A 23,146-nucleotide genomic window follows, 5' to 3' on the forward strand; every position below is an offset into this window, starting at 1 on the left:
CTGTATTATTCTAGCCTGTGCTCCTACTCTGTAATTGTTCCTTCATGTTTATTTTTATTAACCAAAGTAGAACATTTTATTGTTTTTGTGCATGAAGCAGAGCACCAGTTTGGAGTATCTCTCCAGTCTCATGAAGGTGAGAGGCCACAGCTGTGATAGCAACTTGTGACACTGAGCCCTTGTTCCTGAAGTCGTGCAGCAAGAATAATATATCCATCCCATGTTGGTGCAAAAGCAGGTAGTCTGAGGAAAAGGCATCATGGAGGAAGGAATCAACTCGGGAAGGAAGGAAAGCAGAACACTCCTACCTATGTTCTTTCCCAATGATCTCAAATAAAATAAAATAAAATAAAATAAAAGCTAGTCCCTTCACATTTGGGGGTGTTTTATTCATACCTAAGGTTTTCTCTAACAAAACAGAAAATTACAAAATCTCTAGGTTGTTAAAAAAATAAAATAAAATAAAATAAAATAAAATAAAATAAAATAAAATAAAATAAAATAAAATAAAATAAAATAAAATAAAATAAAATAAAATAAAATAAAATAAAATAAAATAAAATAAAGAATGATATATAGAAGTGACATTTGAATCCTTTAAATTCTGTAGACTTGCTATTTGAACTTACGAGGAGGGAAGAGGAAGCCGTAGGAGAGCTGTTTGTCACCTCTGTAGGCCAGGCAGCTCTGGCTGTTTCCTGGAGAAATGCGAAGGTCGGGCCTCACACAGTTGGCCAGGTGCTCCGGGACACCAGATACCTCCGCCTGCATTGAAAATCGCATGCAGAAGTGACAAGAAAGGTAACTCCACCACTTATAGCTAAAATAAAATGATTTATTATAGTCTGCAGATGAGACTGAAGGCATTGTGTGGAGAACAATGATGCACCCTGGATGTAAAACCAAGTCTTGTTCCTCTACCAGGCAGAAATCACCATGGGAAGTAATCCAAATGAAGTAGCTGATTAAAATAAATCGGGAAAACAGATCCCCATTGAGGAAAAAAAAAAAATAGAAAGAAAATGAAATCAAGAAAAACAACATTAAAACATTCTGCTTTAAAACTCTTTTCTCTTAAAGGAAGATAGAAAAGGAATGAGGAGATAGAAAGATAGAAAAGAAAAAGGAATATTATTTTCAGTGGTATTTGGAATAATTTCTAGTGGGGAAAATCAACTTGAGAAAGGATTATTTTACAGTTTCAAGAATACAGATAACAAACAGACTTCCAAAGAGTAATTTAAGCAAGTTCCAAGAGTGAAGAGAGCACTGACCTGTTTGGAAATAGTGTAGGATGTCCAGAGAGGCATCAGGAACGTTTCACTGTAGCCACTTTCAAAGTCATGGTGGTGCAAGATATTGTACTTTGTGCGGTACAGCACTGCTGGACGCCCGTACAGAAGATGTTTCTCTATAGATCAGAAGAATTTACATTTAAATTTATCTATCAAAACCATGAAGATAGAATTCTATAATGGTTTTAGCTGAAAGGGACCTTAAAGCCCACCCAATTCCAACTCCCTGCCCTGGGCAGGGACACCTCCCACCAGCCCAGGTTGCCCAAAGCCCCATCCAGCCTGGCTTTGAACACCTCCAGGGATGGGGCATCCACAGCTTCTCTGGGCAACCTGTGCCAGTGCCTCACCACTCTCAGAGTAAAGAAGAAGAGAAAAAAAAGGAGGATGAGGACCACAACAGTTGGCTTTCTAACACATGCTGATTTTACAACAGTCCTCAGCAGGATACTGACCCTGAAAAACTGCTAAGAAAATTCTGTGCCAGAGAGAGCAGTTGTTCTTCAACAGTTTTGGTTGGGATCCCCCTTCCAGGCTCAAAACCGAATTTGTTTACAAGTTTTTTCTGCACTTGAAAACTTGTTGGGAACATAGCATGGAAAAAAAAGTTACCTTTCCAAATACAGGCCACTCCACAAGGATGTTTATGCCCACATCGCAATCACACGAGGCAAAAAGCACTTTGTTTCTTTAAACCAGCCCCTATGCTATCACTCTCTGCCTCTCTTTTCCTGACTTTCTGTCCTCCCTGTGTTTTTTGTAAAACACAAAGTCCCTGACAAAAGGAAGACAAAGGTGTCCGCTCACTAAGAGTATATTTTTTCCACTTGACCAATACAGATGATATTCTGAAGAAGAATGTGCTATTTTCTAATATCAAAGAACAATAAACAAAACCCCAAAACTTTTCCTAACTCTGGCTACAAAAAGACACCTCCAACTCTGCAAGATTTTCTTTTCTTCTGTTGTGGTGCTATGTTGTGGTTAAATGTCACTAGATACCTCTGATAAGTTTTGCTTACAAAAAGACAAAAACATCATTAAACAAGATAAAAGAAAAATAAATTTCCTGGCTAATCTTGCACTGTGCTGCATGATTCATTGATTTTGATAACCATTTGGCAAACATGTTTGGCTTGCTTTTGGAAATCAAAACATAAAAACAAGGTAAACAGCCTAACCACTGTTCATAGATAGGCATTTAACCTGAAAGAAAAGGGCATGTTTCATTAGTCTTTGAGTCCAAATAGAGGATATTTTTATAGGGCAAAAAAAAAGAGAAGTAGGAAAAGCCTTGTCTAAGGACAAAGATGATTAACTTCCTTTATTCAAGAGAACCTGGAAGGAATCTCTTCCTGCTGCATGTGCATAACAACAGCTTGGTTCCCAATGCAAAAGGGAATTACCAACTAAACACAGGAAGGTCCATGAACATGTGCTAAAGCCTGTCATAAAATATAACATAATAACTTGCACGAAATAGAACTGTTTGTTGCTCACATAAAAGGAACCTAACTCTACTTAACAGACAACTTATAAACAAGCAAACAAGCAACTGAAATTTACTTATATGCTTAATTCTTAAAAGTACTATTTATATTATACTGAAGTGAAGGAGCATCTGAACCTAAAGCAAAATAGAGATGCTGAGATATCTAGGAATACAACAGCATTTTTTTTTTCTGATGCCAGAAATAGCTAGAGTGGGGAGTAACTCATTGCTAATTGGAAAAATCAGTTTAACAAGATGAAAGCTGGAAAAAGACAATTTACTCACACAAAAGAAATAATTTAACCTTTAGAAACTAAAAGGCTGCATTGCCTGTTCACAGAAGTAAAACTGAATAAGTAGCTTTTTAAGTAGATTCTTTTTTTTTAATGTTCTTATTCATCTGACAAGCCTGATTTGAAGTACTTCAAGTCTAAAGTTCAGTCTAAACTCAAGTCTAAACTCAAAGTTTCAGAATTCACTCAGCTGGACAACAAGAAATATAAATTGTTTTGATAAGGGAAATGCTGTGAATTGTTATTGCTACATTTTAACTTGGATCACAGCCCTGACATGGCTGAGCGTGCAGATGAATGAACTTCAGTGCTGGCATACAGCATCAAGAGCACAGGAGCCAGTGTCCAGAAGAGCAGGTGATGCTTTCTCCTGGTAGAAACCTGAACACTGGTGAGGGACAAAACTGCACAGAGCATCCCTGAACCAGCAGAGCATTTGTGCACTGGTTTGACAGTATTTCAGTGGGTAACCTGCTCCCTAACAACCAAGCATTACAGAGCCAGTCAGGCATTGTCAGAGCAGCTGCACCAAAGACCTGGTGAAACCTAAGCCTGATGAATACTGGTAAACCATAGTGTGCAGATTTGGTCTACGCTTTTTTCCCCATCTATTGCTTGTGGTTGAATGGAGCATTGCCTCATGCTCCCTCTCCTTTCTTCATTTCTCTGCTTCAGCAGCAGACATTAAACCTCCTAATGGTGATGGAAAAGAAGAACTAAAATTCACCTCTCTTTGAAGAATTCTTTAGTTCTGGGTACAGGAAAAGATAGCATGCACTTCATGTGATCTTAATTTTGTTCATGTCTGTATGCTCTTCTGACAGTTATTTGAAAAGTTAATTTACTAAACATTAACTAAAACAAAACAGGGGTTTGTCTGGTATCAGTGATGCAAACTAGATTGCAAAAGAAAACAAAAATAGCTTTTATTAACTGGGGCACCAGGCTCTTACCTTCAGTTCCCTTGACATGAAAGCGCTTATTGAGTTCATCCAACTTGTTCTTCTCAAGAAGAGAAAAAAGGAAAAAGATTAGGTCACTGGAGCATTCTGACATCTTGTTTTACTAGGCATCTAGCAAAACAAAACTAGAGCTATAAAACACAGACAACTTTCTTGTTTCCTGTTTTCCAAGAAGCAATAATTGTTCCAAAAGGGCACAGAAGGTTTCACAGGAAGGATCTGGGGAATTTTTGCAGCCTGAACTCTCTTGAAACAGCTGTAATGCCTATAAACTTTACTAGACATTTATGGCTAATAGTGGGAGTATCAGCAGATCCTAAACACCTACCTTATCATCACATGTACATCCTATATCAAAATCTGATGCAGAAGGTAGAGCTACAGGGTAAAGTGGTTTAGCAACTTCATCTGGCACAGTGGGTTTGTAAACATTGGCTCTCAGCAGGTGATTTAAACTTCCATGGGTGCCGTTATTAGGAGCAGGCTTTAATCCAAGCAGATCTAGGAAAACACCCACAGCAAATTAATGATGGTTAGCTTGCAAACATGTATTCAACAATATCTCTACTTAGTTAAGACATTTATTCGCAATACTGTTTACATCCATAATGTGCTAATGAATGCTTTTAATGTAATAAAAATGCTAATCTTTTGTCTAAATCATAAAATTGTAAATCCTACCTGAAAAGTATGGTAGCCTTTATGACAAGAAGGTTAATTTGCATGAAGACATTGGAAAACATTTTTATTATAACTACTCCTGCAGTTTCCAAAACAAGCCTACAGTCAATGTGGTGACCTTACATCAACCACCTGGAACACTGTTAGTAGTCACCTGCTTTATAGATAAGGAACAACTACCTTTTTGTTATTTCATGTTTAGGGAAAAAAAAATAATTATGCCTTCAGCTAAGAAATCTTACTCCCTTGAAAAGCCATTAAAAGAAAGATTATACTGAATATCTGTATACAGCATCAAATTCTACTTCATGGCTACAGTAAGAGTTTACAAAACAATCGTACCAGGAGGTGTCACAGAAAGCTAAGCGATCCCCCTTGAGCTGCTCCCTGAGACATGCAGGTGCAGATGCCTCCTTCCTAGACTAATGAAGTGTGGACACCACACACAGTAGTGGTGCATATTTGATCTCTGACAAGCTGTGTGCAGCAAAACGGTGTTAATACCCTTTATCAACCAGCTCCTGGAGCAGAGTAAACCAGGGCCCCTGAGAAATGCCTTCAGCCCTCCAGGCCAAAAGAGAAGCATTTGGGAAGGGACTCTGGGAGGGAATAAGGGCACGAGCTCACAGGTGCCTAAATAAGCCCTCTTGGGTAAAGCAGCATGTTTCTCTTATAACTGCTCAAGCAGGTAGCTTACCACACATGACATTGTAAAGTTCAATGTTTTCAAAAGGAGGTACTTTGGTCTTGTATTTGAATGTAGGTCCATAACCAATGAAGACAGTCTTTAAAAAGAGAGAGAGAAAATAGAAAAAAAACATTAAAGGTAGTGTTTTTTTTCAGTGAATATTTACATTTTTTGAAAAACTCAGATATCTTCTGCCTTAACAACCCTCCCGTAAAGGTTACTGCATTGCTCTTACCTGCATGCTGTTTATCTTATTGTCATAGCCATGGTCTCCATGGAAGAAACATTTTCCTGTTGGTTTCTTGTAAACATCCACAGCTTTCCTAAATTGAAAAAGTATTAGCAATTTTCTCAAAGGTGGAGGTACAGTGGCTGACCAGACAATGTACTCTGGGGACAGGAGGGATAAGGTTTGTCCTGGTTTCAGTTAGAATTAATTTTCTTCCTAGTAGCTGGTGGAATGCTGTGTTTTGGCTTAGGATGAGAAGAGTGCTGATAACACCCCAATGCTTTAATTGTTGCAGAGCAGTGCTTATACTAAGCCAAGGACATCTCAGCCTTTTGCTCTGTCCTGCCAACAGGCAGGCTGGGGGTGCAGTAAGAGCTGGGAGGGGACAGACCCAGGACAGGTGACCCAAACTAGCCAAAGGGGTATTCCATACCATCTGACGTCATGCTAAACAATATATAGGGGTGGCTAGCCGGGGGGAGGGGGCCGGACTGCTCGGGGTTAGGCTGGGCATCGGTCAGCGAGTGGTGAGCAATTGCATTGTGCATCACTTGTTTGTACATATTATTATTACTTTCCTATTATCACCATTGTATTATTATTATTATTATTATTTTTGTTATTATTATTTTTGTTATTATTATTTTCCTGTCTTATTAAACTGTCTTTATCTCAACTCACGGGCTTCACTTTCCATTTCTCGCCCCCGTCCCAGAGAGGGAGGGGGGAGGATGAGCGAACGGCTGCGTGGTGTTTAGCTGCCGGCCAGGTTAAACCACGACAGGTTTCAAGGCATTGCTCATCTTTCCTGTATTGCAGTCCTGGGCACTGCAGATTCATCTGACAACCCCATGGATTCTCCCACTGCTCCCACTATATAAGGATGTAAACCTAAGCGCCAAATCTTATTCACTGATAAGTAAATAGCTGGTAAGGTTATTATTGTTGCAAAGATTTCTCATATCACACTATCTCCTACAAATGATACTCCCCCAATTTGCAAAAAGCCAGTAGAGAACTTTTGAGACATGACAATGCTGCAATCATCATACAAAAACTGTAACCGTTCACCTTCAACCCAATAGAAAATGTTGGAGGGAAAAGAAGGGAAAGATTGTAATGAGGAAAAACGTATAGCAAAATAAGTTTTGTATCATTGGAATGGTAATTATCAGCTTGTTGCTGAGTCCTATTTTACAAAATATGTAGAAAAAAAAAAGTATTGTAGTATAGGAATGATAATTATCAGCTTGTTCCCAAATACTTTTTTGCATTCAGTTTTATGAAGGCCATGTATACGCAATTCGTGCAGCAGACCAGATTATCCTACAAGTTAATTTCTTCATCAGTACTTTAAAGATGCTCTGCCAAAGTTTGATTTTGGCCTTGGAAATTACTAGAATAACAGCAATCAGATCAATAACAACCATTTTCCTGCCTGTGAATATACAATGAATTACATTTACATTAACAAATGGATTATTGGTGAACAAGATTTCAGAACATCTAATGAATAAATATACAAAAGAATAAGTCTGAGATGATTAGTAAGAATAAATGCAAATCAGCCTGGACACTCCACTTCCATTTCACCAGTTCCAGTAAAATTCTTAAAACTAAGAAATGTTATGGGCCTAAAACACAGGCTACTTCTTTGAAATGTACATGAACCCTAGCCACAGAAACTGTACAAGGCAAACGGCCAACTAGCTAGTGGAGTTATGCAAGAAAGCAATTGGGATTTCTCATTCACTGCTTCAGCAGAGTGATCCTTGCATAATTCACAGGAAGATAAGCACAGATGTCAAAAGCCACTTACAACACACCGTATGTTTGCCTGGCAGCTATACAGGCAAAGAAAGCTACCATAATTTAAAGCTCATAACAGAATACCATAAGCCAAAATCTGTGTCATCTTCCAAGAACCACTGAGTCAGCTTCACACATTAAGGCCCAGCCATTCCTATACTGTAATACACACGTCAAAGGATGAAAGCAAGAAAAATAATATATATTAATACAGAAAGGGGTGTGCAATTTGTAAACAAAGCCTATTCCTCTTTTGTTCACTTCATACATGTAAGTGCCAACTTGTTTTTTCTTAGTTTTTAACTAAGAATACTGAAAATTGCCTATGATTTATAACTGAAAATTCAGAGATGTATCATAAAGACCAAGCCAAAATAGGGCTTGCTCTGAGCTAAAGCATCCTGGTTTGCCGTGGATTTGTTTCACAACACAATATGATACAGGCATTTCAGCACCAGTCCTGTAATACCTTTCCACCTGTTCCCAAGCTTTCATCCACTCTGCCAATGTCTCAATGTCTCTATTTTCTTTCCAGTTACCCAGTTCATCCACTCGACCCTTTGCTCCCTGACCTCCCCTGGTCTCATAATTCTCATAATGCCTTCCCCTGCCTCCCATACTCCCTGCTTCCTAGTTTTAAAAAGTTTTCACCTTACCAAAAAAAAAAAAAAAAAAAAAAAGTTATCTCTTATATGTGAGCTAATTGGTCAAAAAGCACACTGTTGTTTGGATAAACTAATCTGGGTTTCTCTCTTTGATAAAAGTATGTATTTTCCCAAACTTTAAAACAATTTTGTATTCTGCAACCCTACACCTAATATGTCTGAACCGCACCAGGAGTTCAAAACTCCTCATGTTCCCAGGTGGCAGGAGCAGGATGCTGACAGACAGAGCAGTCCCAGGTGTCTTGCTTCCTCAGAAAGAAAGGCTGAAAAATCAGGCTGAAAGCAAAGTCTACCTTGCCACATGCCACTTGCGATCCACCAGTAAATGGACATCCTCAATTCGTCGGTTGTAAGCATAGTGCAAGCGTTTAGGAAGGTGATGTTTCAAGTATGGCTTAAAGTGCTGGTCTGGCTTTCTGCACTGAAAAAGAAATGGTTACAGACAACACTGCTGTCAGTTAGCTCAGAGGCACACGAAACCTTGAACTACAGAAACCAAGCTGTTAAGCACATTATTGATGATGTCTTGAAAACAATGTGTACATCTAGAGTACACAGCCCAGCCCTTTCTGTGCAATATTTACATAAGACCATGGCACAGGGGGTCATTCAAAGATTCTGGAAAACTTCATTTTCATGACAGTCTTTTTGAAAGCATCATGCAAAACAAAACATCATGCTTACTTAACTCGGAGATGAAGAATTTTATTCTAATTGGATCAAAGATTAAATTTTAGAGGAAAGCTGATTGCTGAAAATACATCTAGTCTGCAGATATATTTAAAGCAGCCTGGCTAGTAAATTTGATTTATCTATTTTTTTTAAATCAGCTTTAATTTTAAATACTTTTTTTTCCATTAAGAGCAGGGTTATGGTTGAAGGCTATCAAATGAACTTTTTCAGCATCTTCAAAGTGCTAGTAAAATATTTACCCTAAAAGATTACTTTCCATTTCTGAAGGAACGAATAAATAGACTCAATTCAGGGAGTCAAGACGGTCAGGGAGATTCTGGCTCTGCACTGCCCAAAAAGGTTATAAAAGCGACTTCAGCAGCAAACAGTGGAATTTATGACAAACATTAATCTGTACTCATGAAGGGCACCATTTAAAACTCTTTATTCATGTTAATGGTTGGTTTTCCTGCCTGAAGAGTGAGGAGGTAATGCTGAATAATGCCTCAAATTAAGATACGAAGTGAGCAGTGCTAAATACTTACTGTAAGGTTGGCAACAATCACTTTAGGGTCATCTGTTAAGCAAAAACAAACAAACAAAAACAAGAAAACAAATATATAAAACCAAGTAATTTGAAGAAGAAATCACAAGGTAAGAATGTATTTTTACAGAACAGTTTCTCATGAATGTTTGTTGATCTTTACTAAAAAAGTGCACTGCATACATAGGATGGGATATCCTGAATACGAACTAAGTTTAACCTGTTCTCCTTTATTTAATGGTATTTTGGTTTCTCAGGTAATGTCGCTCACTGCTTTATGATTTGCTGAATCATAAAGCATGAATTCAGCTCATTGCTGAAGATTTATTCTATTTTCTGAAAACATCATTTCAAGTCTTATGATTACTTTAAAATACAAAGTCATCCTCAAAGACTTTCCCTGAAACATTTTGAAAGCACAACTGAATGCAACAACATGCTTCCTTAAAAACAACAAGATATATATGTTGTAGATTTTGTCTCTTAGCATTTCACACAGTTCATAGTCTACTACAGAGTAAATGAAAGCCACAGTAAAATATACAGGATACATCTCTGGACTGTGAAAATGCAGAAAACTCCAAACTAGCCCAAATTAAATCTGTCTTTTTTCAGAGTGACAAAAACTCATTTTTTCAGTCCTCAGAGAAAAAACAGGCAAGGAGAATATCTTAGTAAGAGAAAAATCTTTTGCTTAGCTCTTATTGTTTTAGTTGCTGAAGATGATGTTGCTTAGTTTGAAATGAGCTCTGCTGAATCCTAAAATACAAGTTACACACTTATCCATTGCAGAGGTGTATCTGCAGGTCTTGACACAATATTATGGAAGAACAATGGAAAAAGAATAAAAAGGATAGTGATTTGCTGATTAACGGGTAAACCTCAGATCTAAAATTAAAAAAAATACCCTTCTTTTTTTCTACGTTTAAAGAGTTTATTTAATTCAGCTAGGAAGTTGTGGAAAGAAGCCAAAAGAGAAAAACGGTTTTGCAGGAAAACCTAAGTATGAACTGGAGGTCACTCAGGCTAGCTGATCTTTTTGGAACATATGACCATTCATCCTCCAAGGAAAGCTAATTTTGCCCAGCAATTTGGGAATTCAAGGATTGAAAGATCTTTAAAAAATCTTCTTAGAGGAACAGAAAGATAAGCTTTTATCACACTGAAGAGCAGGAATTCAGTCTTTATGATAGTCTAATAAGTTGTATCAATGTACACACTATTTTCAGCAAATCTTTATACACTCATCCCCTATTCTTAGAGCATAAATACACAGAAAAAATAGTTTCTAGTAAAATAAATTAATCACTAGCTTAAAGTTTTACCACATTCTTATGATTTCTGCTACCATTCTAGAAATCTTTCATATTCAAAGGCCAATTATTTTGTGAAATCTGTCTTCAGCCTGGGTATATCTTAATTGCTATGAGGGCATGTTGGTTGTCCCACCTATCTAATCTTCCCCTCTACCAAAAGTTACCACCCTTGTAGCATACTTTGCAACAACATAGGTAATTATGTTTAGTTTATGAATTTCACTATTTGATCAGTAGTTAAACTGCTGGCAAAGCCAAGATTGCCCCAATACACTGAACCAGAGTGGTCGTGAGAGAGCCCTGCCCTGGCACTGCTGCCCTGGAGGTGGTGGTCCTCAGAAGAGCCACGCTGGGCAGCTGGATCAGCATTGCCTTAAATCATAGAGCTAAGCTTCACTCCTGACTGAGTCCTGAACACTCTCACTGAAGATCATCTAATTTCAAACATCAAGGCAGGGTTTGTTTCTAACAGCATGGTACAAAAAAACAGACAGCTTTACCATTGCCATAGGATCCAAATGCACGCTCTACAGTTGCCCTTATATCCGTCAACATCCCCAGTCTGTTGCTATTTAGTAACCTGCTCTGTTCTTCATCTGTGAACAGCTCACTCTCCTTCAGTAGCATGAAGAAGCTACTAAATTCAAAATTAACAATTCACTTTTTTCCATTAGCTCAGAAAAGGTATCAGACACTCTTCTTATATCCAATCCACGTGATACTAAGCTCCCTCCAGTCCCATTTTTATTGACAGAGAAGTGCATAAATAAACTTCTAAAGACATGTAGGCTGCTGTCTGAAACTGGCTTCAAGATGTCCACTTCTTGCCAAAATAAGTGATTTCTAACCCAGAACATTTCAGCCATCCACTTGACACAACTCTAACACTGTGGGATGTGTCCTCAGTGAGCTTCCCTTTGAATGTCCTGCCAACACACTGCAAATTTACAACCTGTGGAAAACATCATCCCAATGAAGGGGTGGAGTCTAGTTCTTGAGACATAAAAAGTACAATTAAATTAACTTACACTTTAGGTTATTGCTAGACCTAGGGCGAATTCGCCCTAAAGATCCTGGCAGCAAAATGATATCTTCCACGTTGGTCAGATAGTTGCTTAAAAATTCAGTTCTTTCACAAGTGGTGTCTTCCATCCCTGCAGAAGGAAAATGCAAATTTAATCCAGCTTGAAAATAAACATGTTTTCCAAAACAGCACAGAAAGAAACACCAAACAGACTGTGTATTCTTTTCTTTTGGGTGACAAATCTTATTCTTGTTCTTTCCAGTCATCTAATTCCAACATCAGACACTGGTAGGAGCCAAACTAGGGGTGCTTTTAGCACTTGCTTACACAAGAGAAATACCAGACTCAACATTGTAGTAACAGGCACCACATACAGCATGTGTGCACTGACACATCTCCAAACTAAGCTCATGGAAAAATCAAAGTCTGTTTCTGGTTTAGTGTACTACTTTGGGGTTGTTGATTTTTTTAAACAAAGGATTTTAAGAGAAGTTGCACACAAAAGGTATTGTCTGTTGGTGGTCTGTTCTAAGGCAGACACAGATAAACAATTCTCTCCTACAGTTGTTTGTGGTGGGGAGGAATGTGTTGCCAGTCACAGTCAGTTCTCAGCACAGAACCACCTCCCCTGGAAATTCTTTCTGTCCTTATCCTTCTCCCCCCCCCCCCCCAGCCAGAAAGGAGGCATAGTCCCTTTTATTGCTAATTTAGATGTTCTTGTGAGACTTTCATAAACAAAGTCCTAAACAGAACAGTACTCCTTACAAAAGTATGATTGGTCTGTGACTTCTAGTAGCATCGCTGAAATGTTTTGCAAAAACAGGTTTATCTCAAACATGGACACAATTTTCCTTAATAAAATGTTGTCTTTGCTAATATTTACTATTTTTTCTCATTACAAGGCTTCTTCCAATTTCCAAAGAATGAGACCTAACAATAATGTATCTGCTTTTTGGTGACTCTCCATCTGACCCTGACATATCTTTTGACTGTTTTTCCTCCTTCCATCATTATTTTGATGACATTTTCCATCCAAGCTGGACACAGCCCCTTACAGATATTACAGTTTTCTAGTAGGATAACTTGTCCCACTAATTGCCATGGAAATGTCTTGCTCTAAAGTTCTACTCCTCTCCTCATGAAAAAGAGAACAATGTTACCAAATTATTTTATTCTCTAAAAACTGGCAAAAAAGAGTATTCTAGGCACAGTATGGCCTTCCAATACATGCAAGGAGAGCTATGCTTGGATGTGATATTAGAAATGCCAGGTTTTTAAAAAATCTAGAGATATAAATACTCAGATCCCTGCTATGAAAGAGAATTGTCCTCCAATGATGATTAACAGGAGTGTAGTTGTCTGTCAGCACTAACTGGCTGTGTTTTGGTACTTAAACTGCTAAAGGAAAAAAAAAATAAAAGCCCCAAAATATCTTAAACAGAACTTTCATTTAAACCCCTATAATACATAACAGCTATATTGCTCAAGCACTTATATAATGAAACAGAAGGTTTTTTATTTTACCATGATCACCAACAAATATGACATTGACACATCGATGTAGTTTCAGCTGTTTCAGTCCATCCATTAACTGTCCTACTGTCTTGTCAATCTCTCTCAGGGGATTTACCATCATCTGTACAAATACGCAGAAATGAAAACAAAAGTGTTAATTGTCATTACAATGCTCCCCCCTTCTACTACAAGTAAAGGTCCTTTGGCAAAACTCTGATGGGACAACATCCAGGTCAAGAGGCAAAGCCTTGGCTGAGCTGTTTCCCCTACAGTTATTGTACCATTTCCATTCCTATATCCACACCATGATTGCATCATGAGAAAGTGCTGCAGAGATGCTGTCACAAGACAGCAGAAGATCTTTATGGCTGATCCTACTGCTCCCATGGACATAGGTACATTTAGTAAAGCAATATAAAATGATTTTTCTAGATATTAGAAGAATATATGTCAGACTGGGTCTTAGAGATAAACAACTCCTTGTAAATAGCTATTTTATGTGAATGGTTTAGTCAGGATATGAACATGAAATGAAGTTTTCGACTTGGGATTCATGTCCCAAATTACTTAATGAAATTCACTTCAAAAGACATCTGATACTAGGATGACGACATGCAAGTCACTTGAGTAGCGCATGGGGCTCCAAGGGAGCAATCTCCAGCTTCAAAGTCAACAATTTCCAAAATCTCAAATGACAGTTTTGGCAAAATTGTCAGCAGGCCTCAGAAGACACAGATACAGTACTGTGATTTCTTCATTTAAGCTACTTTTACATTAAAACAAGAAAAAAGAAAGAAAAAAAGTAAACACCAAGACACACTCACAGGATTGAGGTTTTAGCTTTAAGAAAATGAGACATTTTTACCATACACTACAGAGAAGGGAAATGTTTTAACATAAGATTTTAGGCAGAGGACTCAGACTTTGTTCTGCTTTTGAGATGAAAACACTTCTCATCACAGTACACCAACTTCCTCCTCACTTGTCTGTTTGATTTAGTTGGTCCAAGTACGAAGAGCAAAACATCCTCCCAGTGAAAAACAGAATGCTAACAGATTTTGCATGAGGAAAAAAAAAATTGGCAGATTTTTCAGAGAAGAAAAGATATGACCCAGAAAGAGACGGTTCAGAAATTCTCTCTCTGCCTGAATCATTAAGGGATTGATGTCAGATGAATCTGATAGTGTATAAGATGAGACAGAAAATGTCATCTCCCACACGGCACTATAAATACACAGAAAAGCAGCTCATGGGAGACAGAGTCATTGTGGGAAACAGGAGGAACAGTTACTATAAAACGTAAGACATTCAAGCAAGGGATATGATTTTGAAGTGTTTTAATTTAGGAAAGTCTAGTTTTGCTGGAACAATGAAACATTTCAAGTCTAGGGAGAAAAATGAAAGAAAAAATGGCTACAAGAAAATTGCCTCTTTCAGCATTTTCTCACTCTCAACTAAGGAGAAATTCCTGGGGTGCATCCAGAACAACATAGCTAGCCAGTCCAGGGAAGGGATTGTCCTGCACAACTCTGCACTGGTGCGGCCTCACCTTGAGTGCTGTGTGCAGTCTTGGGTACCACAGTATAAGAAAGATATTGAGCTGTTAGAAAGTGTCCAAAGGAAGGCAAAGATGGTAAAGGGTCTAGATGGGAATATGTATGAGGAGTGGTTGAAGTCACTTGGATTGTTCAGCCTAGAGAAAAGACAGATGAGGCCTCATGGCAGCCCCCAGCTCCCTCACTGGGGGAATGGAGGGGCAGGTGCTGAGCTCTGCTTTCTGGGGACAGCAACAGGACCCGAGGGAACGGCATGGAGCTGGGACAGGGGAGGGTCAGGCTGTTCAAGAAGCCTTTGGACAATGCTCTTAGACACATTTATTTTTTATTTTTTGGGTGATCTTTTGGGGACCCAGGAGTTGGACTCGATGATCCTGCTGGGTCCCTTCCAACTCAGATATTCCATGATTCTTCAGTGGCTGGGGACTACATTTTTATGGGACTCTATTTGTACAACATCAATCATATAAGGAAGCATAACTTTTACTCAGAACCAAAGCTAATTTAGGGAAACTGGAAATCGAGGTGAATTTTCCATCAATGTTTACTTTTGTCAGGAGGCTTGCAAAGATTTCAAGGATTCATGATTGATTTTGTTCATCTACCCTCTTTCCCAATTTCATCTCTAAGTCAGCAGAGATGTTTCTGAAAATATAAGAAAGTTGATATAAATGAAAAAATCTGTTCTTAAAAGAAAAAAAAAAACTTGCACAGAAAAACACACAAAAAAACCCTCTTCCCACTCTGCCATTTTTACTACCTCGACTGTGTTCAAAGCAGCTCAGAGAATGGCCCTCACCAGTATTTCTTCATCCCATTGCATTCTCTCTTCGCTTTTTAAGTTCAGTTATCTTTTATTACTCCATATGACACTCAACTTGTTCCTCAACTGATCTTTGCAACCTAAGGCTGGCAGTAGGTGGCATATCCAGGCAAGGATTTTTTGTGTCGGTGTGCTGTTCTTACAGCTCATGATTTTTCGCAGGGGCAACTTTCAGAGAGTTGTTGGTGAACAAACAAAACTCTTGCATATACCTATCCTCACGCAACATGTTGATATCAAGATTCTGGAAAGCTGTAGAAAAGTATTTTACCTCTCAAGCTATATTAATATCTAAGATGTTCCTAGAATAAAGAGTTGGTATTATCGTGAAAGGTATGATGACAGGTATGATGGCAATTATCATGTAAAACTAGAATGCTTTTTTCTAAAATAATACTGATAAATTCAAAGTCAACTCATCAGGAAGATTTCTTTAGGGACAGAAAGTTTGTATGAACTTTTCATTTGGAGAAAAGGAAGAGATGGAGGGAAGGAGGAGAGCTGCTTATGCTCACATCAGCAGGAATGTTACAGGTTACCTATAATACTTTATGCCAGATGGCTATAACTTGGAAAGGTAAATTAATGAATAATAGAAATATCCACAGCAGTTGTAAGTTCTCTCTGGTAAATCTGTGCTGAATGTTCTTGAAGCTCTGTGTCCCTGTCTGCCCCATCACATTTCCAGAATCTGTCTCAAACTAACTATTTTAATTTCAACCATGCAACATGTTAAAAATGGGAATTGAGAAGAGGCATTTTTTTTAAGGATACAGTGGAGTGTGCCAAGGCTTCTGTTTGAAGCCTAAATGAGGAATACCTAGGTTCTTTAAGTTTTATAATTATTTAGTTAAAATTCTGAAATAATAATAATAAAAAAATTTACCGAAGTGGTCTCTAAGCCCTAACAGTGGGTTACTTAGTGCCAAGAAGGAGAAAAACAGTATACTGAAGAATACCCTTTTTCCTCTTTTTGTTTTTTTGTTTTGTTTTTTTTTTTCCTAACAAAGTGATTCCTATTTGACTTTTGTGTTGGTAAAACAGACTTATGTACCACTTCTATTGCAATCTGGCATTCAGAAATCATGTAATCAAGAATCCCTTGCCCTCCAACATCACAAAGTGCCTTTAAAATAATTATTTCTGAAATAACTTTTACAAGTTCTTTCCCTTTTATATTTTATGAGTCACATTTTCAGGATGTCTCCTCAGTCAGGTTGACTAGACAGAGTCTCAAATAATCACCAGGCTCTCAGGTGTTGGGAAGTTATGGAGGCTACCACATATTGCAGAATTTTTAATAGCTCACCAGGGCCGACAACACTGGTAGTGTCTTCCCAGAGATTTATCTGACGCTGTCTCCAGCCGATGGCTGGATTTTAAAGAGGTTTTAAGATGACTTTCCCTAAAGCAAACAGTCTGAAACAAGAAAAACACAGCTCCCAGAAGACTTGGTCTGCTTTGGCTGCTCTCCTTTGTGTCCATCAGTACATTTATAGAAGTTTTGTCTGCAAAGTCCCAACCTCAAACATGGAGTGAGTTCTTGAGTTGAAAAAAGTAAAGCTAGAGAAGTGCCTAAAAAGTAGCACTTCCATCATAAAATTTTGGAACACATGTAAACTTACTTTCTTCCGACGAGCTTCCGCAGAATATTGATCCACTCTATGTACCTTCATTCTTCTTTTCTTTGGAGCTGCAACTGGTCTTTCCTGTCTCCTCTTAGGAGGAAGCTTTCTCTTAGGTCTCTTAGGCGTAGTAAGAGGGGAGCCATAACTACTCTCCTGTACTGACAGGGAGAGATGTCTGGACTCAGAAAAAAAGCCTGTCTCGACTCACATCAGATAGTAAAGCTATCCCTGCAAGCTAATCCTGAAGCATAAATAGAGGCCTTTTCAAAATTTCGGGCATTTGAACAATTTAGTATCTGTCTCTCTTTAGGGAGGAATCTACCAAATTGTACTGAAAGCGCAACAGCAGTCACAAGAGCAAATAGCATGAAAGCAAATGAAATTGGTGTTTCAGGAAATAGGTGGGGCTTCGGGTCTTGAAAATATATAGATTTTTTTAATTGATCAACTGTTAATCCATTAATAATATCAAAATTTAAGTAAATTAAATGTAAGTAAAATTAATTGCATAAAATTTAGCAATTGCCTGGGGCAGAGGGCAGGTTGACATGCAACATCTCACTTCGTGGATGGTTCAGGTATGAATACTTCTGCCTGTCCAGACCAAATGGCTTTCTGCAAGGTTTCCCACACGCACTTTTTGGCTGAATCAGTGACACTAGGTATCAGCAGGTGCTACCATTGTGTACCAGGCCATGCACCCCACTGAAATCACCAGAGCCCCAGTAGCCAGTGTTTGGGGACTGCAGATCTGCAGGACAAAGCTACAAAGATGAGACTCAGCATGGAGCTTGCATCCTCCAAATCAGCTAGGCAGGGCATATTTATTAGTGGCAGAGCATCTGAAAGCTGCACTGCTACCTGCCTTGTTAGCAACTTTGTGGGCAACTTGAGAATTTAATTTTCCTACAACTTTCAGTACAATATCTCATGTGGGTAATTGTTCATGAATGCATAAATAACTGGATAGGCTTAAGGAAGGGGAAACCCTTTTAAGACATAACTGTAAAAACTGGCTATCCCATTAATAACTCACTCGTAATTTTACACTGTACCACTCTCACTGACTTTACATGAGTCACAGGCTCTTGGCACTGCTGAGGATTGCAGGCGAGGCAGTGACAGATGATGCCTACCCGGAGATATTTACTACGGTATGCTGCATATAACAGAGCACGCTGAGTGGGCTTGAGATGAGTCGGTGATTTATGATGATATTTTACTTCTATGTGTTTAGGCAGCTTCTCACAGTTGTTCAGTTACAGAGCAATGTAAACAGGGAAGGGAAAGAAGGGGATGTTACCATCTGCCATGCTGTTTCATTGCTTCCAAGGCAAGCAGCTGGAAAGGAGATTCTAGTCCAGTCTCATTCGTCTCTCTCCAGAAAGGCATTTTAATAAAGCAGCACCAGAGTTTTCTGTTTTTAAAACGCTTCAAGCTTTGTGCAGTCCTGATGAGAGGAGCGGCAGGAAAAGGAAGGATTCTCATTTTACTGTCTCTGAATCGGCTCAGACAGAGCTTCACAATGCCAGAAACACGCGAGCGCAGGAAACCCAGGTCTGAACACTGAAAATGGCCGTCTCAAGACAGCATGTTAGAGGAGCAGCAGGAACGGCTTAGCAATGCCAGATTTCAATCTGTTTTAGAGCTCTTACGGTAGTATATTTCTAGTGTGTTTTATTTTCAAAAACAAAAGTTAGCTAGGAGAAAAAAAAAAAAAATAAGCCAAGTTCTTATTAACCAGCCAAATCTTAGTCTTGCTTGAAAAGAGTCAGAACAGAGTTATGGAGGAGGGAAACAAATCACTCCCCACTTACAGAGGGGAACTGTAACATCACAAGGGTAACTAGCCAGCCAAAGCTCTGCTTCTTGACCCGGATGGACCAACCTAACCGAGATCAACTGCAAAAGCACAGAGGGAAAGAAAAAAAAAATTGCAGAAGTAAATCAAGAGCAAGCATATATTTGATAACTCCCATAACTACTCCTGGAAATACAGTGGAACCCACTATTGTACTTCTTAAAAGTTCATTCGTGTCCCACAATAAATAAATAAATAAATAGATGAAATAACACCACCCTAACTAGACAACCAATTCCATTTACAATGAAATTCATAATGTTAGAGGACATGCAAAACTAGCATAGTGGACACTGCTCATAATCTGTATTCCATTAATATCAAGAACGTTGGCAATTTGTCCATAAAGCTTATGGCAATTCCCTTTAATCCCAGCTTTTAACTCTGAACATAGGCTCTTATGCACGTCCTGTGAAGCTTTAAGTGCCATCAGCTGGAGTCTGGAAGCTGAAGATTATCGGCCACGGATGCCATTAGACCTTTAAGATTACACATTTCAAATACATTTAGAACATTATTTGGTATGAGAGGCTGTAGTAAACAACCACTTTAATCTAATGGACATTTGTTGGATTTGGAGGATTCCAAGGTGTAAATCTATTCCTCAATCTACTAAATGCAACAAGAAATGCTCATCATGAAATATTCACTCTTCAAAACAAGAAGTAAAAAACCTTAAACATAGCAGATAATTGTTACAAGCTTCTTTTCAAACATTATTGTTTGACCGATCTGCCTTTGCAAGAAGAAAAATGAAGTGGTCAGGACTACTCCAACTGTCTAACTGCTGCCAGCTGTACAGAAAAAAAAATCATGGGGAGGTCATCCTTTCAGAATCCCTTTGAGGACTCCTTCCTATCTGATTTATGCAAATTTTGTAGCTCCTAAAAAATTGAAAACAAAGTGTCAAGAGCAACAATATGAAATACTTCCTAGTTTCTCTATCCTGAAACCAGGCACTTCATGAACCTCAGCATCTGTATACTTACACAGCTGTATTCACTTACTTAAATTTCCACTCACAAAGTTATGGCAACTGTTTGAACTGCAAGCCCATACATGCTCATCTGCTAAATAGTCTGTTCTCAATTTGCTAAAAATCAGTTTCATGCTCTTCTTATGTTTAACACAAATGACATAAATCAATTTATTTGTAAAACTTTCACAAGCTATTAATTCACACTTATTAAGAACCTAAGCTATGCCTTGAATTAGATGACAGCCTTCAGATAGCGATCCAAAAGAACCCCCAAACAATAAAAGTCTTTGTGGGTTTTTGCTTTTATAATGATTTTTCATGAAGCTAGATTACTCGGCATCAAGTGTTAACCTAGTTTGTTAAACGCTAGAACTTGAAGAACAAATTCAATGTCATCCTCTTCATATCCTCCTTAAAGTCCATGGGAAGAGCCCCACAACTCTGTTCAGAAGAAGTGGCTATCTACAGATAAATAAAACTGCCGTTGTCAGTCATAAGTCACATAAACTTGTAATACTTCAAAAAGAGGAACTATAAAGCATCATTGAGTGATATATCCTGGAACTGCATCCGACCAGACAGCTCCCAATGCCCATACCTTGCTCGACCCAGTCGCACATCTCTCCTGTTCTGAGCCATATGATGACATGAAAACATATCAATGCCTGTCAATTTAGCAGGAGTGTTGGTAGATTTTAACCAACAGATATCCAGAAAAAGGATTTCTTCTTCCTGCCCAGAACACTGTTTCAATGCTGGTTTGGAATATTTCCTCACAGCCACTGCTCTGGGACCATGGCGCAAAATGCTCCAGCAGGGATGCTACCCACAGCAAATCCATAATCACTGTAAACTTGTTTAAACAGCCCACCTAACTCAAGCATATTAAAAAAGGCTTACTGCAGCTTCTCTTTCTTCTCCAGTAGAGGAAGCTATCAGATGCACAGCAAACAAGTAAGAAACTGCTGGGTACGTGGCAGCTCAGGGAGACTGGTTTTACTTTCCAAAGGGTAGGTAACTGATACACTCCTCAGTTTTCAAAGGTTTGCAAACATTTGTTTACCCTTTAAAAAGCACATATGAAATCTCCTGAAGCCTTGTGACTGTGATCTACAGGCATATGTTTTCACTGAGACTAGGGGAGCTTTGCCAGATGGTCAGCCCCCAGCCACCTGAAGCAATAAGATATTCTGAGTGCAGAACTTACTTTCCCTCCCCGCAAATCCCAGACAACTGCATTGTCTGAGTTCTTGTAGCCTGGACCATGTTGGCAGGAATGCCATACTCATTAGTCCTAGTTGGCTACCCAAAGCCCAAACAAGGGGTTAAACTACTGTAGAGTTTTACACATCATTTTTCATTAGAATACCTTACGGTGCTTCAAAACTTTTTCCAAACTCAACAGTCCAGCCCTGAGGGAACGCTATTGGCAAAACTTTCTGAACCCCTCTAGGGTCTATATGAAACTGGAAATAGCAGCTTTTTACAGCTCATGACAGACTGGAATTATTACTTTGGCTACTGCAGGCTGTCAGCTTTAGAGAAACTTCTCTGTTCTCTGCATTTTTCCTCAATATTTTCTGCATTATAGTTTTATTACTTTTAAGAAGGATAAATTGTAGGAGGAACATTAAATTCTGCTGTAGAACCCAACTCTATGCTCATCTTTGCCATAGAGATCTTTCCATGTGCATTTTCGTATCACACAGAGATACAGACTACTGAAAGGCATGTGCTGTTCCTTCTCAGAACTGAACCTCACAGGATAAGTCCTTAAACAATAACTTGCTTTCTCTGGCAGAGGGGATGCATACTGCAGAAATGAGTGAAAAAACTTGCTAAAAATATTACTCCTGAGCAGCGGCAATTATTCCAAAAATGCGTTCAAGACGTGTGCTTTTTCTACAGAAGAAAATCTGTACTAACCTCCGAGTTGAAAGGACCATATCTGTGGCCAGCAGCATCTGGTTGCTCAGAGTAGAAAGCATAAACATAAGGCCTGAAAGAAAGAAAGGCCTTGTTCAGGACAGCTTTCCTTCAACAACAAAAAGCCCCAGACCTGCCAGGTTGACTCAAATCAAGCCGACCTTGCAAGGAGAGTTGGCTTTATGGAAAAAGAACTGTTTCTCAGTTATATGTTTCCATGGTATGATTAAGCAATTAGTTGTTCTACAACTTTATTAAATCCCAGAACACATGCAGGGAGGCACCCAGGGTACCATCTGAGGACACACACTCTTTCTTAGTCTTGTAAGAGGGATCACAACAGCAGCTCGCCTGAGCTATGCAGCCAGCAGCGTGTGCAAACTTGCGTATGAAAAAATAGTCATAATTAAAATCTTAAGGTTTTCCCAGTCCTCAGGGTCCAGAACTAAAAGTGCCATTGCCTATAATAAGGTTGTTAAACCATATTAGACTCAGTAGGATAAGAACAATCCAAGTTAAGCCATGTAACTAAATGCTTCAAGATAGCAAAGAAATTCATATCATGCATCTATTGAGAAGAATCAAAACACTGATGGCTAAAAGCTGGGATCAAAACAACAAAAACAAACAAAAAGCAACAGCAACGACAAAAAACAAATCCTTAACTCAATGATAGTGTAACAAAATTAAATTTCCCCTTACTCTTCCAGCTACTTTTAGAGGAGGACAAGCTAGCAGTTATCCAACAACAGGTTGAATTACCTTTCATTATCCGGAAGGGTCAGCCACTGCAGTATTGTTAATATTCTGCGCTCGTGGGGGATGACACTAGACCACAAAATGTAAATATATGCCTTGTTATCATAGAGTACAAAAAAGCATCAAAACAGCTTTGCTAAGAACTGGTTCTAACATGATTAAAATCAATCATAACAATGTCATTTCCTTTTACTATGTTGTATCTTCGTTCTTCTTGTTTGGTACTGATTCTTATTTGGCAAACAAACACTTCAGGCCTCCTGGATGTCCACATACTCCGAAAGAAAGAGGATTAAAAGTCCATAACTGAAGCCAGAACCCAAGGTAGAAAACCTAAGCACTCTATATAACAGTGAATAAACACCATTATGGTAGCTTTAACCCAGATGAACTGCCTTTATGCACAATGGTGCTGCCATTGGATAGCTG

General features: G+C 38.6%; 1 protein-coding gene across 8 annotated transcripts in view; it reads right to left on the reverse strand.

Moving 5' to 3' along the window:
- The window catches only part of ENPP2 (ectonucleotide pyrophosphatase/phosphodiesterase 2), a 72,106-nt gene that overhangs the window by 9,456 nt on the left and 39,504 nt on the right, over window positions 1-23,146 (reverse strand). For 4 of the 8 annotated variants that reach the window (XM_068672555.1, XM_068672557.1, XM_068672558.1 and 1 more), the window contains exons 10-22: window positions 22,721-22,786; window positions 21,959-22,031; window positions 17,190-17,345; window positions 13,195-13,306; window positions 11,675-11,800; window positions 9,332-9,363; window positions 8,408-8,535; window positions 5,647-5,734; window positions 5,421-5,508; window positions 4,371-4,543; window positions 4,034-4,085; window positions 1,275-1,411; window positions 630-765 (exon numbers count right to left, since the gene is read on the reverse strand). In XM_068672555.1, the coding sequence (XP_068528656.1) occupies window positions 630-765; window positions 1,275-1,411; window positions 4,034-4,085; window positions 4,371-4,543; window positions 5,421-5,508; window positions 5,647-5,734; window positions 8,408-8,535; window positions 9,332-9,363; window positions 11,675-11,800; window positions 13,195-13,306; window positions 17,190-17,345; window positions 21,959-22,031; window positions 22,721-22,786 (1,367 nt within the window). The remainder of the gene's footprint in view (window positions 1-629; window positions 766-1,274; window positions 1,412-4,033; window positions 4,086-4,370; window positions 4,544-5,420; window positions 5,509-5,646; window positions 5,735-8,407; window positions 8,536-9,331; window positions 9,364-11,674; window positions 11,801-13,194; window positions 13,307-17,189; window positions 17,346-21,958; window positions 22,032-22,720; window positions 22,787-23,146) is intronic. The other 4 variants (XM_068672561.1, XM_068672562.1, XM_068672556.1 and 1 more) reach the window with 3 other exon arrangements.

The sequence above is a fragment of the Anas acuta genome, chromosome 2, assembly GCF_963932015.1.
Source record: "Anas acuta chromosome 2, bAnaAcu1.1, whole genome shotgun sequence".
NCBI classification, from domain to species: Eukaryota; Metazoa; Chordata; class Aves; order Anseriformes; family Anatidae; genus Anas; species Anas acuta.